The 19,645-nt window shown below is 36.3% G+C and overlaps 1 protein-coding gene and 1 long non-coding RNA gene across 6 annotated transcripts; both read left to right on the top strand.

Moving 5' to 3' along the window:
* LOC109225174 lies at positions 947 to 6,873 on the top strand. Of its 5 annotated transcripts, none has more exons than XR_002067864.1 (9): positions 947 to 1,180; positions 2,838 to 2,903; positions 3,533 to 3,811; positions 3,898 to 4,127; positions 4,211 to 4,422; positions 4,516 to 4,603; positions 4,687 to 4,803; positions 4,896 to 5,241; positions 6,638 to 6,873. It is a non-coding gene; the product is annotated as an uncharacterized LOC109225174 (long non-coding RNA). The 5 variants fall into 5 exon arrangements; XR_002067865.1 differs by lacking the exon at positions 947 to 1,180 and adding an exon at positions 2,195 to 2,750; XR_002067863.1 differs by lacking the exon at positions 2,838 to 2,903 and having other exon boundaries at positions 948 to 1,180; positions 4,687 to 4,788.
* On the top strand, positions 9,472 to 18,017 carry LOC109225173. Its single transcript, XM_019389762.1, has 3 exons — positions 9,472 to 10,489; positions 14,870 to 15,177; positions 17,256 to 18,017. Exons 1-3 carry the CDS (start codon positions 9,621 to 9,623, stop codon positions 17,597 to 17,599), a joined length of 1,521 nt encoding a protein of 506 aa, XP_019245307.1. The 5' UTR covers positions 9,472 to 9,620; the 3' UTR covers positions 17,600 to 18,017.

Raw genomic sequence — 19,645 nt, 5'->3', positions numbered from 1 at the left:
ATGTATTGATAGAACTTTGTATCTTATGGAACCGAGCTGAGCTCAACCGAGTTTTACGACAATTTTCCCGAGCTAATATTTGTTGATTTCTGATTTACTATTTAGCAGTTGAGCCTAATGATGAATTTTTTTTGGAAAGAAAAAGTTACACGAGTAATCGAACTAAACGAGCCTAGTCGAGCCAGCTCAATCGAGCCCGATCTTTGATCCAATCGAATCAAATTTTGAATGAAACGGGGTCGAGAAGAGTCTTGCCTCTTTTCTATTAAAAAAAGTTGATTTAACATCAACTGAAAAAAACTCACACACGTCTAATTTAGTGTGATAATCGAACTTTGTATCTTATGGAGCCGAGCTGAGCTCAACCGAGCTTTACTACAATTTGATCGAGCTTGAGCCGGCTCTTTTTATTTGTGTCCGGAAACTAGATGCCTATAATGGTTTCTGTTTATTAATATATTATATTAAAATTATAATTGAAAGGAAAATTAAATTTTAATTTTCTCTGTGATTTAATAAAACATCACAAAGAGTAATTTTAGAGATTAAGTGAAGAATATGATAATTTAGGTTTAATCTAAGACAGAATGTAGTTAAAAATTCATGTTAAATTGATTGATTAAGAAAAATATTACTACTTTTAGAATTAACTATTGAATTAATATTTGTTGATTTCTAATTTACTACTTAGCAATTGAGCCTAATGATTGAATATCTTTTGTAAAAAAATAAAATTACATGACCAATTGAGCTAAACGAGCCTAGCGAGCCAGCTCAATCAAGCGCGATCTTTGATTGAGTCGAGCGGAATGCTGAATGTATCGAGATTGAGTAGAGTCCCAATGAAATAAAGTATAAAATATGCCTAGCCCTAACTTTAGCCAATAGGCAAATAAAACCCAAAGTTTCTAGTATATATCTCAAGTGCAATTTAAGCCTTGATACCGTATCCACATATTTTTGTTGCCTCCATTGTTTTTTCTATTTCCCTCCATTGTTTTTTTTCCCTTTCCCTCCATTATATTTTTCCATTTCCCTCGTATATTAAGAATCATGGGTGGTTTCACAAAAACCGTTTATATCGTACCTGCCTTCCCCTTATATTTGTTGAAAGCCCTCCCTTTACAGAGCTCCTCAACAGAGAAGCATGCGTGAGAGCCCAAATTCCAACCATCAGCTGGTCAGTTTCCATTTGCCTCTGCCTTTTATTTGTTGATTTTGTATTCTTTAAATTAAATTATATCTACAGCAAGTACTACTTTATACTTTATATGGGTTATTAATTAGAAGTTGACTTACATGTACATATAGAGTTGGGACTTTTAGTTTTGCACCGTTTACAACTTGAAAGTGACCTTCTTTTTTCCGCCTAAGATAAAGAATATTGGTAATTAGTAGTAGACTTGCCTGTGTAGTTTGTTGGTAATTAAGACGCACTCGAGCCTGTTTATGTTCGATGCCTAAAATACAGAATATTGGTAATTAGAGTTTGGCTTGTTTCTTCATCAGATTTTACTATCAACTGGTTGTACGATAGAATTGAAATGGTTTGCAGACTGTGTTTGTTGGATGATTTTTTTTTTTTAGTCAAAGCAGCGTCCTTTTATTGACGAAGGTTAAATGGGCAAAATTTAAGGAAGAGCTTCCTCGTGATTTTGAGGGGTTGACATTCCAACCTTTATCCTCTATGCATCCTAACTGTACCAAAGAATCAATGCTACATCTATACATTATGGGGGTTGAAATTGAATTTCCCTAGCTTTCAATGTTCTAATTCTAAAGGATGCCATCTCCCATTTATCAAGTTGGATAAGTCCTCTAACTAGTCTTAGGAGCCTTTCACAGCTGGTTATACGGGACGCCTTTTGTGCGTATGACTAAGAGCTTCCAATTTATCTGCTACTTTGTTTGCTTCAAGAAAACAATGCTGCGCGGCAAACTCTTTCTGCTCGATTACCTGTTTGATGGTGTCCACTGCTTGGATCATCCTCTGTGGCGTCGTGGTCTTTCTATTCATACATGATGTTAGTATTTGCGAATCTGTCTCTATTGTCAAGGTCATTTGCTTCACACAATTGTAATCCAAAGAGCATAGCTTGGCTCTCCGCCCAGTTGTTTGTACCATGTCCGAGATAAACTAAGAAGGCCAATACAAATTTCCCCCTACTATCTGGTATAACTCCTCCTGCCCCGCAACTACCATCAAGACAACTACCATATGTATTCAATTTGTAGTTCCCTTCTGGTGGTTTTTTTAATTTCACAATAATGCATGATTTGTGTATTACTGGTTTATCAACAATTTATCGCAATTGTTCCCAAGAGTGTTGTAACTGTAGCCTCCCAAACTTTTGCTTTAATAACTCATAGAGAAACAAGATGATTTTATACTCCGACCTGCATCTTGATGGGGATTCTTCCCCATATTTTGAGGCATTCCTCAATCTCTAGAGTTCCCAGATGATCACAACCGGAAGAATTTTAACTAAGAGAGAAGCAACTACATTCAAAGTTTTATGTCCCCACCAGTTTATCCGTAGTTGTTTGAAATGCAGTCCTTCAACTTGAATACCAAACAAACCTGCGTACTTTTTCGAAATAGCTTGGAAAAAACTACTATAGTAGAAAATGTGCTCCACGGTTTCTAGCTCAGAAGAGGGTAGTAGCAGGAACACATTGAGACTAAATTAAAGCCGAACATGTCTATCCTGTCATCTGTGGGCAGCCAATTATGTACTGCCCTCCAACTGGTAAAATTCATCTTAAAAGGGACTTGCTTATGCCAAATTTTAGAAGCCATAGGTGACTAACTTTGTTTTTGCCGTAATAATTCCCAGGCTGAAGCTACTGTGAATTTTCCTGAGTTGTTTGCAGACCAGATTGCTCTATCCACTGCTCCTAGAGTTAAGTCTATAGATTGTTGTTGCAATATACTTCTAACAATGTCTGGTACATCCACATCTAGTGCATCTAATTGCCACTCACCATGTTGGATGATTTGTGGATAATTTGGTGTAATCATCTTTTCTCTGATGTTTAGTTTGTAGCAATAGATCCATTATTTTTAGAGTAATATATGTTTGTTCTGGCAATTAAAAAGTACGCTCTTTTCATTTGTCTAGTAATTATTTATATTTTCTATCTCTTGAACTGATTTAGAAAAGAATTTAAATCCGTGAGCTCTAAGTTTATTTTGTTACTATTTTGGACATGCAACACTATTCTACTAATACCAAACAGAAGTAGTTTAAGAAGTTTCATAATTATAATTGCAGTCTTTTTCTTTAGTTTTAAACATCTCTAATGTTTATGTTATGCTTAATTTCACATGTCTAAGTCGCTGCCAGGCCATCCTTTTCCTTCTTTGCTCTATTTTTACTCCTTTCCTTTGTTTGAATAAAACAGTAAAGGTGACAATGTTGTAGATTTTTTTCGGTAATTAAAGTTCTACCATAGTTCCATGTTCGCTTCATCTCAATGCACTAGATCATATTTGATTCACCAATTTTCTATTTTTCTTATGAATATGCAGCTATGCCAAAGGTTAAACGTTTCCGAAATCCATTAAAATCAGCTCATGGACCATATGATGCTCCTGGACGTTCTTCATCATCAACAACTCCAGCCCCGTCACTTGTTATAGAGCCCTCAACATCGTTACAAGCTCCTTCACATGCTCCTGCAAGTTCCTCAGTAGCTGATGAAGTCCCACAACAAGAACAAGCTCCAACACAGCCTTCAAATCCAAGTGCAATGTCAACACGCCATCCTGGACGTGAATCTACACAATATTGGAAAGTAGAGGCAATAGGTATATGCCTTATATCTATGTTTATTTCACTTTACAAATTCCTGATGTTTTTATTTTTTGTTGACTAACTTGTCTTTTTATTAAAGACTCAAACAACACTACCAAGCACATCAAGATCAAGGTCAATGAGGTCAACAACCTACCTATCGGAGAACGCATCATTGTGGACTTTGAAATCTACGATGCAGCATATGGGGGATATTGTGGATTACTGGCTATTGATGGCAATTTCTTCCCAATTAATTTTGACAGGTGGTCAGGACCGTCTGGTATTCCTAAAAAATACAAGGAAGACTGCTTTGAAACCATGCTAAAGGTATTACACATCTGTCTATTTATTGTAGCTAGATTTTTATGCATGTATAGAAAACTAACTTTGTTTTTCTTTTTCATTTGAAGCCTCGGTTTTTTTTAGGACTACTAATGCCATTGCATACAGATATTGCAATGCTAGTTTGAATAAGAAGTGGGCTACACATAGACATAGGTTGTGGGATGAATTTTATGACCCGGCCAAAAGCAGAACTGAACTTTTAAGCAATGTGCCACCGGGCATAAGTAGAGACCAGTGGGCTGGTTTTATTGCTTATCGTCTAAAATCATCAACAATTGTAAGATTCTGATTATCTGAATAGATTTTGCTGTCGATATAATTAAATATTAGACTAATTTTTTATGTTGTTATTATTTTGTTGATTGGAAAGTTGTAGAAGAAATAAAGAAATTCGACGCAAGCAAACAATGCCTCACACTGGCGGATCCAAAGTTAACTCGAGACGACGACATGAGTTGGTATTCATATTAACTGAATAGTTTTCACTTGTTATCTAATTTAAATGCTTTATTACAATCTACTTGGTTTATCTCTTTCTTAGTTTTTGGAAACTGGGGAATATCCTACTCGGGGAAAGATGTTTATCGAAACTCATAAGAGAAATGATGGATCATTTGTAAATGATGAGGCAAGAACTATAGTGGTACATTCAGCTTTGGTGTGTTTCTTTGACATTATTTGAAGTTCTATTTTAACATTTTGCAACCCAATCTTTCTGTACATACTAATTGATAATTTGTCTGCTTGTAGGAACAAATTGAATCGACTCAAGGCAATACCAATAATTCTGAAATTTCCCCAGATAGATATTATTGGCAAGGTGTTAGGGGCAGAGCATTCTGGGAGGGTACGATGTATGGGTATGGGAGCAGCTCCTTCAAATACATTCAAGAATATCAAGCAACGACTTAATGCGCTGAACCATTCTTCATCTAGCTTCGGTGCATCGTCTGCAACTTTCACCTATTTGCAACAAGAGGTCACTCATTTGAAGTCCCAATTAGCAGACACCTTAACTACACTGAAAGCTTACATTATATCAAAGGAAGGAAGAGTTCCTGAGGAATTTGCTGGTCTGTTTGCTCCTCAACCACAAGTAAGAAAAACATTTGCTATCTCTGTGTTTCCTGAAGCTATCTCTAGAAATTTATTGTCCCTTTTGTTTAAATGTACAGACTCTTTTTATACTTAATCAAGGTTTATATACACAAACTCTTTAATGCCAAAATCTGATATTTTTAACAGTTTTGCAAGAAAAGAAATAGCTAAGAAGCAACCATATCAATTGATCAATCAACTATACTTCAATCCAGAACAAAACTGGAGTCAACCAGGAATATATGAATCCTCTGAAGAAAAAGGAAATATTCACAAGAATAATGAAAGATTCAGAAAAAACTTACTCTTTCCTGAAGATCAAATGAAACAGTTTTTGTACAACCATTTACCAAATTTACAGAATTCTAATTTTCAACTCAGCATCATCTGATATTTTGAATGACCAATTTGATATGTAACTGTCAAAGTCTTTGTTTCAATGAATGTTAGTTGAATCAAGTGAGACCTATTTAACCATAAGAACTCGTCTTCTTTGACCAATCAACGTAGAATTCCATAGAGGAGCCTTGAAACTACACTGTACCCCGCATTTGTATATAATTGTTGAGCACCAAAATCACCCTCATATGCCCTTAGTACTAGATATTCAAAACCCCAAAATCTTGCAAGCACATCACAGGCCTTAAGCAAAGCAGTTGCAACTTTCTGCCTCCTGCAATAAATCAAGATTTTAATGTGTCAAATCAACTACCATTCTTATCTTATGTGAGACATAATGTTGTATGAAAGACTTTCATTTAGTAATTTGAGGTGAAAGTATTGAATGTTAGACCTGAATTGTGTTTCCTGAAGCTCTCTCTAGAAATTTATAGTCCCTTTTGTTTAAATGTACATACTCTTTTTATACTTAATCAAGGTTTATATACACAAACTCTTTAATGCCATATGTCATACATAGGCATGAATTTACTGCTGTTGACATGCTTTCCTGTTAATACATTTCACATGTATGGATTTACGCCAAAAAAAAAAAAATAGTTTACATGGTTTCTATTCTGGTTCATAATGTGAATACTGAACAGGAAAAGCAGCAGGTATCTTGCTTCTAATTCCCCACAAGTTGTAGGTAATAACTTCCTTTTTTTGGGATAATGCTTCTTTGTAAATTGTGATAGAGAAGTACTTGGATGGTCTATCTGCACTATATGATCAGTTAGAAGATGAATGGTCTTCTTGTTCTGCTATTCTATCAACCAAAAGAGTAGACATAGGAAAGGAAATTGTAATTGCTTTCATGGAAATGGAGCAAATGGATTTGCATTTGAAATGTTGAGTCTTAATATCACTACTACGTTGCTTTAAGGAAGCATTCAAAATTTAAATATGGTATAATGGTCAGATTTTTCATCAAAATATGCTTTTTATTGTTTCAGCCTAGTGATGATGCAGAGAGCGAACCTACCTCGCCGGTGGATGTAAGAGGATCATCGGGCAGCAGCTACCAGAATCACCAAGCAAATACTTAGAATGTTATTTATATAATGTGGTACCATTGGTGCTTTTATGGATTTTAAGTAGTAATGTTTAGGAGCTACTTTAGTATGATTTGTAGTACTTGAATTAGTGATTGCTGCTATTGTGGATGTTTAATGAAATTTGATTTCTGTTATATAATGAGTATTATTTAGTATATAATTCATTTTTTTGTTTATGCATATGCTAATACAAACTTGATCTTATTTAATCATGCAATATTTAATGAGAACAAAGGGCATTTCAATATTCAACTCGTGATGGTAATTAATCCCCCATAAATTAAAATTTGTAAAAGAGATTATATTGTGGCAATTATATACCCCAACTAATTAATTATTTTTAACATAAAGCTCATATAGTGATGGTTATAAATTGTCACTAATTATTTTTCAAAAATCACAAATTATATTGCGACAATCAAAGTACCACAAATTATTATTATTTAGCATTGAAAATCATATAAAGGAGGTTAGAACCCGCCCTTAATTGACTTCAAAATCCCCACTAATCACAAATTTAATTTGCGGAGGTCGTCGTGGGGGTTCTTTAAAACTGCCACAAAAAGCCTTGTGGCGATGATAACTATGGCGTTTCTTAAAACCCCCACAATTCAATTTGTGGGGGTCCGAAACCGTTACAAAATTAAGAAAAAACCTCCACAAATTACACCTTTTCTTGTAGTGCTTGAATCAAGATTGAAGGTGATTAATAAAGATTTCACCTAGAATAAGTACTTGAGAATAATTTAAAGAACAATAGAATAGTCTGATGGATGAATTTATGGGTTGTTATTGATTCATACTGTGTAGTTTTATGTTGTTGGAGTCGTTTGGTTACCAATTGGACATTAGGAGCTAACAATTGTTAATGAAAGAGTGATTTTGAGGTATGTCGAGTTTTTACTTATCTTATGTATTTTTAGATATTTCATGTCTTTGAAAGAATGAGTTAAATGAGATTCAATGTACGTGCAGGACAAGCTTGCATGATTTGCACCATGATTTAAAATAATAATTAACTTAGCATAAACTATTGAGTTCTAGAAACGAAAAGGAGCTTGACGTTCCGATCCTTATATGAACTAAACGACTTAACTTTAATAAGTTGTGATATTTAGATGTTTTCTTCACTTTATTGATGATAAAAATTCATGGCTCACTTTTGAACGATGAATAGTTATTATTCTTTATTTTAATTGAAGTTATAAATTCAACCACTTGATTGAAAGAACAAGAATTTTGCTATTAAACGAATTAATTGATTGTCGTGCCACTGGAAATATAGACGTAAGGGTTATTGTTACAGGGCTATTTTTAGCACAATTGACACTGCACGGCAGTAGCCAAACTCTCAGCCACGCAGCCTTACTTTTTTCGCACACAGTCCGACAATTAGAATATTTCAGACTTGTAAAAACATAGCAACACACAGAGATATGGTAAAACACCCAATCTTTATTAATTCTCGCAGAATACAAAGGACACTCTGTTGGAAAAGGCTCACATATGCTACTTGCCTTGTTCCAAACGAAATACACACATATAAGGGGCTGCCTATGGCAGATTTACAAAGGGCAGTTATACAATGTGCCTTGCACATGACAGTCCTAAAAACAAGCAACTACCTTGTCCTAAATTTGAATTCAAATCTTCCCACGAGTTTGAACTCATCTTCAGCATTTGAGCCAACTGCAACATGTGCTTTGCACATGTTTAACTTCCAAAGCACATGCACAACACACTTCTTCAGTCACATGACTTGCACACTTGTTTTTCAGCTTTTGTCCACACTTAGCCTTCCTGCCTTGCCTTGTCTTTGGACCATGCCTCGCCCATGAGCTCATGACCTTGTCTTGCCACAAACCTTGTCGTCTCACTGATCCGCACGCATGCCTTAGCCAAGTGCCATGCGCCTTTATTTGCCATAGCCGTTGCCCACAATCAAGCTGCCTTGCCAACACTCAAGACACCTTGCCTAGCTAACTTGTCTAAGTCCATGCACTAACTTAGACACACCTTCAGCTCCGCACATTGCTTGCCAACACCCGCACAAACCCATGTCAAGGGGCAATGTACAAGCCCTTGACATAGATTCTGCCCGACATCCGTCATGTCTCACTATTAGGGGCTAACAGCTATGTACCCTATCATGGTACCATTGAAATATAGATGAAAGAATTATATACTCTATTAGCGTACTCTATTATGTTGCTATTTAGGTTAATTGTTCCTTCTTCTATTTTAATTTGTATTCAGGGGCGGATGTAGCGTATACTCGACGGATTCAATTGGACCCATAACTTTTAACGTAGAGTAAAAATTTCATATGTAAAAATTCATTAAAATTGCAAAAATAGTAGATATGAACCAATAATTTTAAAATATAATGGGTCAATGCTAAAAAATTTGAAAGTTGGACCCATCGGATTTAAATTTTGGATTCGGCTCTGATTGTATCTCTAAACTCTATGAAGATACTATGATCCCCTTATATTTGTTTGAAGTGTAAGAATAATACGATTAAACATTAATCCCAACTAGTTGATATCGTTATTTTTTTTGGTAAGAAGTTGATATCATTATGGTATGTATGAATTCTTTATTTACTTTACTCATATTATGTTGTGTTTTTAGCCAAACATGTATTGCTTTGGAACGACTTTGTAAAGACTTTTGATATGATTTCCCTCCTGTTATATATAGCCTTAATATTCATGTGTCCTAATACCATTATGAGGTCTCATTACAAATCTCTCTTAAGAAATTAAATTAAATTAAAAGCATCTCTGTATTTTCGTACGTAGTCCTGCACATATAACTTAACTCCTCCCTTTGAACTCTCTTCCACAATTAGTTTCGACATCAAAAGCCCTACTTTTGGATGGCAGGAGGTAATCACCCTCCAAAACCACCCTCCAATAATAAACAAACTCCTCCTTCTTCCTCCAAGAAAAAGTCCCGATGGGATCCCCCCGCCGGCAAAAACCCTTCTTCCGCTGCCGCCGCCTCCGGATCCGGCGACCCCAATTCGAAACCCTCCCCCAAACCCCTAAACCCCAATAATCATCCGAACCCAAACCAGAAACCCATTAATCACAACAACAACCCATCACCAAAACCCGACCCGAATACCCAGACCCACTTAAGCCTCCTACCCCCTTTCCCTTTCCGTGACCCACCCCCTCCTCCTTCATACGGGTTTCACATGCTTGAGCGCAGAACCATGGTCCTAGCTGATGGTTCTGTACGCTCTTACTTCGCTTTACCCCTTGATTATCAAGATTTTCCCCGGCCTGAGTTTCGTGTCGGGCCGGGCTTAGGATTCGATGACGGGCTTATGAGGAATAGGAATCAGGAATATTGGAATTCAGAGCGGGCCCATGTTGTTGGTGGTGAAAATAATAATATTGCGATGAAAAGGAAGTTTGGTGATGAGGGAGGGAAAGATGTGCTTGAGAGGTTAAGGCAACAGGTGTTGGAACATGGGAATGCAGGTGGGCTTCCGGCCCATGGGATGAGTAGTTTGCATATGGGTAGAGGAGGAGAAGAAATGATTAGGCCTCCTGCAAAGTATATGAGAACTGAAGGGAGTGGGAGTAGTAGGATTAGTAGGCACAATGAGGTGGATCAAACTGCATTAAAGAAGTCTTTTTTACTTATGGTTAAGTTAATTTATGAAAATGCTAATCTCAAAAGGAGTTTTTTGACTGATGGAAAGCAGGGCCATTTGCAGTGTCTTGCTTGTAACAGGTCTGGGAAATATACTATTTGCCTCTCCAATGTTTTTTCTTGATTGTTGATGTGTAGATTGAATTATTTGTTTGTGTTGATTCAGTTGCGACATAGGATTGTCTTCGAATGCAATTTTTCTTCAGTAGATACTGACTTGCATGCACATACATATAGCATCTACAAAAGAGAATTTTTTGTGTGTTAAATCTACTAATAATTTGTTTTTCCTAGGTGCCCGAAGCTAATTAGTTATTGGTTTATGATCTCTAAGCTCTTGAATTAAAATCTTTATTCAATATACAGTTGCTGCTGACATCAGTGATGTGTATTTCAGGCCTCGGTTTCCAGACCATTCCTGTCAAATTTTGACTATTGTTGTAGAGGTATAGTTGGTAGGTTGTCAAGGGTCTTTAGCAGGTAGATAAAGAAGTAGTTGGCTCCAAGTTATTTAGAGAGTGTTTGATTTTTACAGAGCACTTAGAGATGCTGACATCAGGATGTTGTCATGATCAAGTTTTATTTGTAAACATGTGGCAAATTGTCTTGACCTGTCAGCAAAGAACTAGGTGGTTTTAAGTTAGAGAAAGAATGAGTCTGCTTATCTTCAAACACTATGCTTTGTTGTAGTAACTCAATATGGTGCTTTTGAGGTCTGCTCAAAACTTCGCTTGGGGCAGAGAACGAATGGGCCTGTTTTCTGGTCTGCTCTTATTTGAAAAAGAAAAAGATCTTGATCGGCTGTTTGAATTTAGTTTGCCTTTGCCCTTCAATGAGGGGAAATGTGCTAGGAGCCTCTCTCTCTCTCTCTCTCTCTCTCTCTCTCTCTCTCTCTCTCTCTCTTCAATCTTCATCTCTTTGAAGGCGTTATTGCAATATCAGTTAAAAAAGATATGTGGCCTTATGTGATGTTATAACAGATCATTTATTTGAGCTCTTGTATATACTTAATGCTGTTCCCCTATTAGTTTTGGATTAATATGCAGTTGTTGTTGGTCTATTATTCATTTGTGTCATTGTTTCTTGTTTCTGAGATGGCATTCTTGAAGCCATATTGTTTGCTAGATAAGCAACCTTTCTTACTGATTATATCCAATTCTCAAGGTGCGCAAACTAGCTCGAGCACCATAGTTCTTAAAAAACTTTTGAAAATTCTAAACCAACAGTCAGACCAATCAAATGCTCACCTAGTGTTATGGTTTAATAGTGCTGCACTTTCTCTGCCTTACTATCATCATTTATTTCCCATTTCTTCTATTCACTTGCTGTACTTTGCTTCTCTATTTGAATGTTGTAATTTATGTTCCAATTTCTTTGATTCTCCTGCCAGATCTAATTCTGCATCCTTTCCACTGAGATGAGCATGTCCCTACTCTTCGTTCATGCTCTCAAAAATTTTCCAAGAGCTTGTTGCCTAATTAGGATTGTTTACATTCTTCTGGAGTGATCTTAGCCATTCAGACATGGTTTCCAATTCAATCGTCCAAAGCAATATCTTGCTCTATTGCTTATTCGGAATTCTCATTCTTAACCTCTGTTCAAACTCAATAGCAAGTTATATCCTTATTTCCTTGATTTGGTTGTGTTTTTGCTTTACTGATGTGCTGTGAGTAGATCATGTACTTTATTTCATGTAAGATTCTCCCTCGTTCTATTTATACGCGTAATGCTCTATTTCTTCTATTGATGATGCTTGGTATGTAAATTAAGTGTTGGACTATGTTCGAATTGGGTTAAATGTAGGACTAAAACAAATTTTGTTGGTTTTTGTGGAGAGCATCCTGCTGATGCATTGATTTAGCTGCTAATAATAACTTTAGTACCCACTAAAATGAGAACTGGTATCATTGTAGGATTGTTTGAGCAGCTATTGCAGTATAGGGTGTATGGGTGTTATACAATACATACTGTAATACATAGTCTTTGTATCTCATGTTTAGTTCAGAGGATTAAGTGCATTGGTTGAGGTAGGAATCTGTTCTAAAATACTTATTTAGGAAAATTAAAATACTGATAGTGAAATTAAGTATGTTTAATATCTGCTAAGGAGGTTTTTATGAAGAATATCTGCTAATATCTGGTGTACAAATGCACAAGAAGAATAGTTGTTAAGTGAGATAATAATCCAAAAGAAGGATCAGACTGAGGTGAGAGTTATTGGTGTTGCAGGTGACATAGCTCAGAGGGAAAGGATGTTCTGTGTACAGGAAATTGTGGTTTTTGAATATCTTATTTTAATAATGAAATTCTGAAGTACCTATAACAATAACAACAATAACAATATTGTCTCAAAATTCAAAATATATAATGTTCTGAAAATGTGAAGTAAAATAAAGTGTTGACCCATCCAGTTATTAGTGAGAGAACAGTAAGGGAAGTTTTTGTTCAACTTTTGTGAGACATCTAATTTATTGCTTAAGGCGGTACAAAGTTTTTATTAGGTATCTTAAAGTTATTTCAAATATTTTGTATGATGTATTGTGTCATCAGATCAAACTAAAGCATTTCTTTGATCAGAGTAATGAGGGTGATGTAAACTAATTGGGTATTTGTTTGATTCAATATACTATTGGGGCTATTTTCGTGATAGCCTAATTTATTTGTTGTTTTCATCTTCTATCATCGTCCTTAGTCTTATGATTGCTTTAAAAAGGAATAACTAGTGGCATAGTCTCAGATATATGAAGCAAGGGAGGCATGGTCCACATACCTGTGTGGGGAGAGATAGATAGAGAGGGGAGGGGGGAGTCTTTTCTATATGCTTTTCGACACTTGTATTATTTCATATTTGATAGAAAATCTATAGCTGAGTATCCTTCTCAAAAAAAAAAAAAAATTTGTAGCTGAGTGGCTGCATGTTGAATGTACTTCATCAGTCTTTGGAGATTAGCTTTAGCTTTACGGAGCTTATTGTGTTGATTCTTTCTTCTTTGTGGTGAGGCAATTTTATGCCTTGGAAGCTTCTCTGTTATTGATTGGTTACCTGAGCTATAACTCTACCCTGCTTGACCTATGTGACTATCACCATGAAGCTCTTAAAGAGTTTTTGTGGAAGAGCCTTTTTCTATCAATGAATTAGATGCTTTATCACATTAGTTTGAGATGAGGTGAGTTTTCAGTTCCTAAGGGTAGAGCAGCAAGTAAAGCTTCCAGCGCCTTACCTGCTTAAATGCTTGACTAGTGGTCCTTTACATACAATGATACAAACTGTATTTGACTTAGGTTTTTATTTCTTGCTTCCTCTGTTGGATCTATGTAGACTGGCGACCATGCATTAACCATTTAACATACAGGAAGTTAGTCATTTGTTTTCTTATAGCGGATGTGATGCAAGTATCAGCTAAATGACTTGAAGGTAGTCAACCTAGGTAGAATTCCACCAATGTGTTCATGTTATGTAGGCATAACTCTTTCAGAGCTTTGTATTTGAATATTTTCTTTCATATATCACTAGGCCATAGAAGAGCTTTTTTCTTTGCCTTGTTCTAATGTTTGTCAAGAATTCTCTTTTTCACATTTTAATCAAAAGTTCTCGTTGGTGGAGGAGTAGCTTGCTACTTTCACAATGTGTATTATCATTTTGTGGTTGAACCAGATTGTCGTATTCCATGATAGATGAAAATGGTAGATTATTGTGTGGTAAATGAGAGCAATATCTGATACTTTTACCACCTTTTAGTGTGGCCTCCGGTTTATGTTTCAACAGGTCAATGTGTGCGACCAAATCATGGACTTCTGTTTATAAATTTTCTTTGCTTGATTGCTCAACTATTCCACTATCTTGGTTATGGTTGCTGTGGTATGAAATGGCAGCTTGCATAAAACTAGTGAAGGAAGAAAAACTGAATGGTTTTAGTCATGATTAGTTTCCTCAGCTGTCGTTTTCTCCCACATCTTGGTATGGGATGGAAGTAGTTCTGTGCACGGCTCATATGCCGCTCTATGCTTTACTTTCCCTTGTTACTCATTAGACTGGCAGTGTAGTTCATAATAAGTTTGCCATAGGTGGACTTTGTATGATTGGTAGTTTGTACTACATGTTCTTTCGTCCTACCACACCGCGGAGGAAATCTCACGGTGTTAAAAATCTCAATGTTCCATTCAATGAGATCAACTTGTTTAACTTCCCTTTCCAACATGTAAAGAGATTTTTCCTTTTCAAAGTAAGTTTGAAGACAATTTGACGGCAAACTTCATCTCATGTTCAGGTGTATTTTAGCTGTGATGTGCCACCTGTCACAATAGCCTCATTGCACCTTGTTGAGTTTCACACCCTGAAATAATACTCACAACTTCCCTTTTATTGCTAAATGCTTTATTTTTGCTTACACTTAAGTTTATCTTAACTTGGAATGTTTGAGGAATAATTCTGAAGTACTCTTTGGCATGAAAACAACACAGGGCTTCAAAAGATTTTCCGGATATGCACACTCTTATTATGCATGCCTACAACTCGAATAGTGCTGATTCACTTGTGGAACATTTGGCCTTTCACAAAGCATTGTGTGTTCTGATGGGATGGAACTATCTGGCACCTCCTGATAACTCGAAGTCATATCAGATGTTATCTGCTGATGAAGCAACTGCAAACCGAGATGATCTAGTTTTGTGGCCCCCTTTGGTAATAATCCATAACACTATCACAGGAAAACGTGATGATGGGCGCATGGAGGGTTTGGGAAACAAGGCAATGGATAGTTACCTTAGAGGTAAAATGTCCATCTCTGTTTCTTATCATTTCCATCATTTCATCAAGGGAATTTTCCTGCTTCTGTGCTATCTTCTTGCACGCATATAGCAGTCATAGCTACCTGCCACATCTAAACGTCTCCACCCAATAGGTCCCTTTGTCAGGACTATTACTTTTACTTGCTTAATTTGTCTGACCCATTTGATTAATTTACCATGCCGTTTTTGCTGATGGTTTGTCTTTCAGCATTTCGGTGGTCATTTAATCTCCGCTATCTTGCACACTAGCAGTCTCTGATGATTATAAGTCTACTTTCAGGCGTGCTATTCGATAGTGTTTGGGAGGGGTGCCTCTTAGACCAAGAAACATAGAATCTGAGGCAGTATAGAATCTTAAATCTGTTACAGGTCTTATAGTGGACATGTTAAAGCAAACTTGGTGGTTTGTACAATTAGTTTACTGGAGTTTAGACCGGAATTTATGTGCTTTTACTGATCGGAAAATTTGTCAAGGAAATTGATGAGGAAGGCCACAGAGGTAATACCCTATCACGTTTAGGGTGTAAAATACATCCAAAAATTGATATTAGAGATAGTACTTTGAATGGCGTCGTAGTTGGCTTCTTAGTTTACTAAAAAGCTCCTTAAACGCACTTAGATTTTGTCTTTCTGCAGTAAAAGTTCCAAATGTAAATGAAATAGGTTTCCTCATAGATTTCCAAGTTCCCTACATTTATAGAGTGCTGCTGAGTTTTTGCATTTTAGATATTCCTACACCTTCTTGGTGCATTCAAACAAAATAAATTGTCTTACGTATCAAAACATTCTTTAGTCGGCAAAGAATGTGTATATTGTCAGTCATGTCACTGTAGTGGATCTTTAGGTCAGCAGCCAAAGCATTTAGAATACTGTGGATTGCACGGGGACCAGCGCAACATGCCATTTGTGTTGCTAACATTTATTTGGGGCATGAAATGTATTCTGTTTGTAACCAGCATATCTGTCTTTCATGCATTGCAATCCACCAAGAGGTTAAATCTTTGCTACTGTTCAGTGTAGTTGATCTGCAGTGTGATTTTAGGCGTGGTTCTAATTTTCAGTGAGATGTTTCTGGTGTGTGAAATGAACCTCTTTGGAGGGCTACTATAATCGATGTATTTCCAGAAGTAACTAGTAGAATTCTTTCAGTAATATTATTATATTTTAATTGTCTGTTTCTACATGGTCAACATGTATGAGATTGCAACTTCATTTATCTCTCTTCAAGAGCTTGAACCGCTTCCTGAAGTTCTTTTGAAGAGTTCTACTGTTGAGGTGCTTCTGGGTTCGGTTTTCATTAAACCATCTGGTTTTGTGCTCTTTCTCTAGTTACTTAAACCTGGGCCCACTGAGGTGCTCATTTTGGTGGTGCTAAAGCCGATGGTTTTGCCATCAAACTGATGAATATTGATACATACTTTAGAGTAATGAGGAATTTCTGTTGAGGAATCTTTATTCATAGGACTGGTGTAGTGCCTAGTTTTTTAGTGCCACATTACAATGAATAACTTGAGTTTGAATCCATTTCTGAAGATGCTTCAGTGAGAAGTGAGTTTGTCTTTTTGATGTTACCATTTCTTTGCAAGCTTGAGAACCTTTTGGTGTTCTAGGTATTATTACAATACCACTTTTACTGGTCATTGAGTATTGCTAGCTATGGGTTTTTGCCACTGCCAAAGGTTTCATTCTTGGATTCATTATCAGCCCCTCTTCTTCCATTTCCTAGTCTTTTTCACCTTTTCTGAAAGGAAAAACTGAGAGGAGAATCTTAGATTAGAAACTTCCTTTTGTTCATTATTATCATCAGTGTATGTGTGGGAAACTGATCATAAGTTAATGCTGATCTGTAGTGCTTGTTGCTTTTACTATTAGATCTGTCTTTCTCGGCACCTCCTACGCTTCATTTTCCTATTTTGCTTTAGATAGTGGATTTGCCACCAATTTATGCATGTGGTACTGGTTATAATACACCAGAGTCATGCTTTCTCCAGGCTTGTTTTCAGCTCTATGTCTGTATCTCTTAACGTTTCTGTACTGCAATTGCCGATTTTGCTTTCAGGTATTGGATTTCACAATGGAAAGGTGAAGGCCTTGTATAACAGAGAAGGTCATCTAGGTGTTACTCTGGTTAAATTTCCAAGTTTAATGGATGCCGTGCGGTTAGCGGAATATTTTGAGAAAGATAACCGTGGGAGAAAAGGTTGGGCTCGACTGCAGCCCGTGACTCTAGTCAAGGATGACGAGAACAACCCTGACCTTGTCAAGGTTGATCATAGGACTGGTGAGAAGAAGAGAGTCTTCTATGGTTATCTGGGAACCGTTAGCGACTTAGAGAAGGTTGATTTCGACTCTCGAAAGAAGATTACCATTGCTAGCCGATCAGATCACGTGACATCTGGTTAGAACCACTTGAATAGCTTTACATTAAGATGTGCTTGAGTTGAGAATTTTAGTCAATTCCCTGCTCTAGATATTGTGGCATTGTGTTACTTTTATTGCCCTTAGGAATTGGGGCAGGTTTCTCTGGGATAACTATGGAGCTAAGTTATAAGTGCCATGCATGCGTTTTCCCCCTCTTCTAGTGAATCTTTCTGCCTAGGTTAGCAATTTTCAAGTCCAATGGACTCACTGATTGTTCTTGCCCTTGTCCCGCTTTCCTCGGTTTGAGGCTGGGTGTACCATTTGGGTGTGGATATGATCATGGTTCAAAAATTTGTTTCAAGGTTAAACTTATGATGAATTTTCTGAGAAGACAAGAATGGATCTGTAACTTTTTTTTGCTCCCCTCCAGTTATTAGTACTAGAAAAATTGACTTGAAAATGAGTACATTATCACAGGCTGTCTTTTTAGCACTAGTCACTAGATTGTAATGAGAACTATCAAATTCCGCTGCAGTTTAGACCAAAGAAACCTTGAAGCACAACTCCAGCCGCTTAAACGGTGACTCTCACGGTTATTGATTTTGTTACATATATAGACACGCGCGCATAGGTCATCAGCACGGTATTGCTCTTTGCTTTTTGATGGGTTTTTCACAGAAATTAGTTTAACTAGCCATTTTTATTTTCTTTATACTTGAAATTATTACAAGGAATATACAAAATATGTATTACACAATCAGGCAATGAGCAGTTATTCACAATGCATATAGTTATCGGCTTACCGCACAAAGTAGATACAATATAAAACAAGTAGCATAGTATCCGTTACTGCTTTGTATTAAATCTAACACCTTAAGATACGTATATTGAGAACGATTTGAGTAGAGCTCATTTTTGAGGTTAGGTCTGCTTGTCGATTTCATTATTATTTGTTTGAAAATTTCTAATATGCCACTAAAATTTGATGTCATTTTGAAGTTGTAAACTCTCTTTCCCTTCTGCTGGTTTTGTCACGAGGGGAATGTTTTCCAGTAAAAAAGTAGAGTCAAGTGCGTTAACTCTGTCCAAACTTTAGTGGTCAAGAAGGAATCAATTCATTGGGTGAGTTTGGCAGGGCTCCATTTGTTTATTTATTTTTGAAAGTCATGTGAATGGATGGACGAAAGTGTGGGAGCAACATCCTCTTAAACTGAAGAATTGGTGGATGCTTAGACTTATGATCACGATAATAAATTAATTGTATATCACTTGACTTTTTCTTTCACCCTAATATTTATTTGCTATGATGACGAGATGAGTTAGAGTTTAAGCGGAGAGACATGATTGGCGATGGTTCTTATAATTGATCCTAACTTATAGAACTGAGGTGTATTGTTGTTGTTATCGTGATTAAAGTTTATACGAACATCCATCTTGCATTTTTATCTTTTCTCATTGGGTAAGGAAATAACGAAATCGATGTGCTCTTTTAGGTAAGAAGCATAACGCGATTTGTAAAATTATACTTAAAAGGTTTTCTGGATGCCAAAAGCCCAAAACCAATATTGGGGCGCTTTCATGGAGAAAAAAACCTTTACTGAGGGCAAACAAGGGATATTTGCAGCCCTACCCTATATTTGTGCCACCTTTTAACCTGTATTCTATTTTTAAAAATTATTGATTTGGTAGCCAGTTAACAAAAAATTCGTAATAATATGACACTTACACACCTGATAAATCTCGTGATCTGCAACCTCATTCATGAAAAAGATCTCCTCTTCTCCTCTCAGCAGCTTTATAAAAAAATCAGAAACTTCATGCTAATGTAGCATGAAGTTGTTTCATATTGAAGCTAAAACTTCATGCTAATATAGCATGAAGTTGTTTTACATTGAAGCTAAAACTTCATGCTAATGCATGCTGAAGTTATTTATCATGCAGTCTACAGTTTTGTCATGAGTGCTGAAGTTATTTAGTTCATTTGCTAAACTTTAGTTTAAACATGCTGAAGTTATTTAGTTCATTTGCGAAAACTTCAGATTAAACATGCTTAAGTTTATGTCTTGTAGTATGTAATTTTCTAATTAG

Source organism: Nicotiana attenuata, chromosome 5 (assembly GCF_001879085.1).
Source record: "Nicotiana attenuata strain UT chromosome 5, NIATTr2, whole genome shotgun sequence".
Lineage (NCBI taxonomy): Eukaryota > Viridiplantae > Streptophyta > Magnoliopsida > Solanales > Solanaceae > Nicotiana > Nicotiana attenuata.
Note: the sequence above shows the minus strand (reverse complement) of the source record. Positions and strands in the feature narration are given on the sequence as shown.

What these genes read in the sequence shown, in the direction of transcription:
- LOC109225173 (XM_019389762.1), top strand. Translation starts at nt 9,621, where the DNA reads ATGGCAGGAGGTAATCACCCTCCAAAACCACCCTCCAATAATAAACAA. An exon ending in CAGTGTCTTGCTTGTAACAG is followed by an intron (nt 10,490 to 14,869) that starts GTCTGGGAAATA and finishes AAAACAACACAG; the next exon opens with GGCTTCAAAAGATTTTCCGG. An exon ending in AATGGATAGTTACCTTAGAG is followed by an intron (nt 15,178 to 17,255) that starts GTAAAATGTCCA and finishes TTTTGCTTTCAG; the next exon opens with GTATTGGATTTCACAATGGA.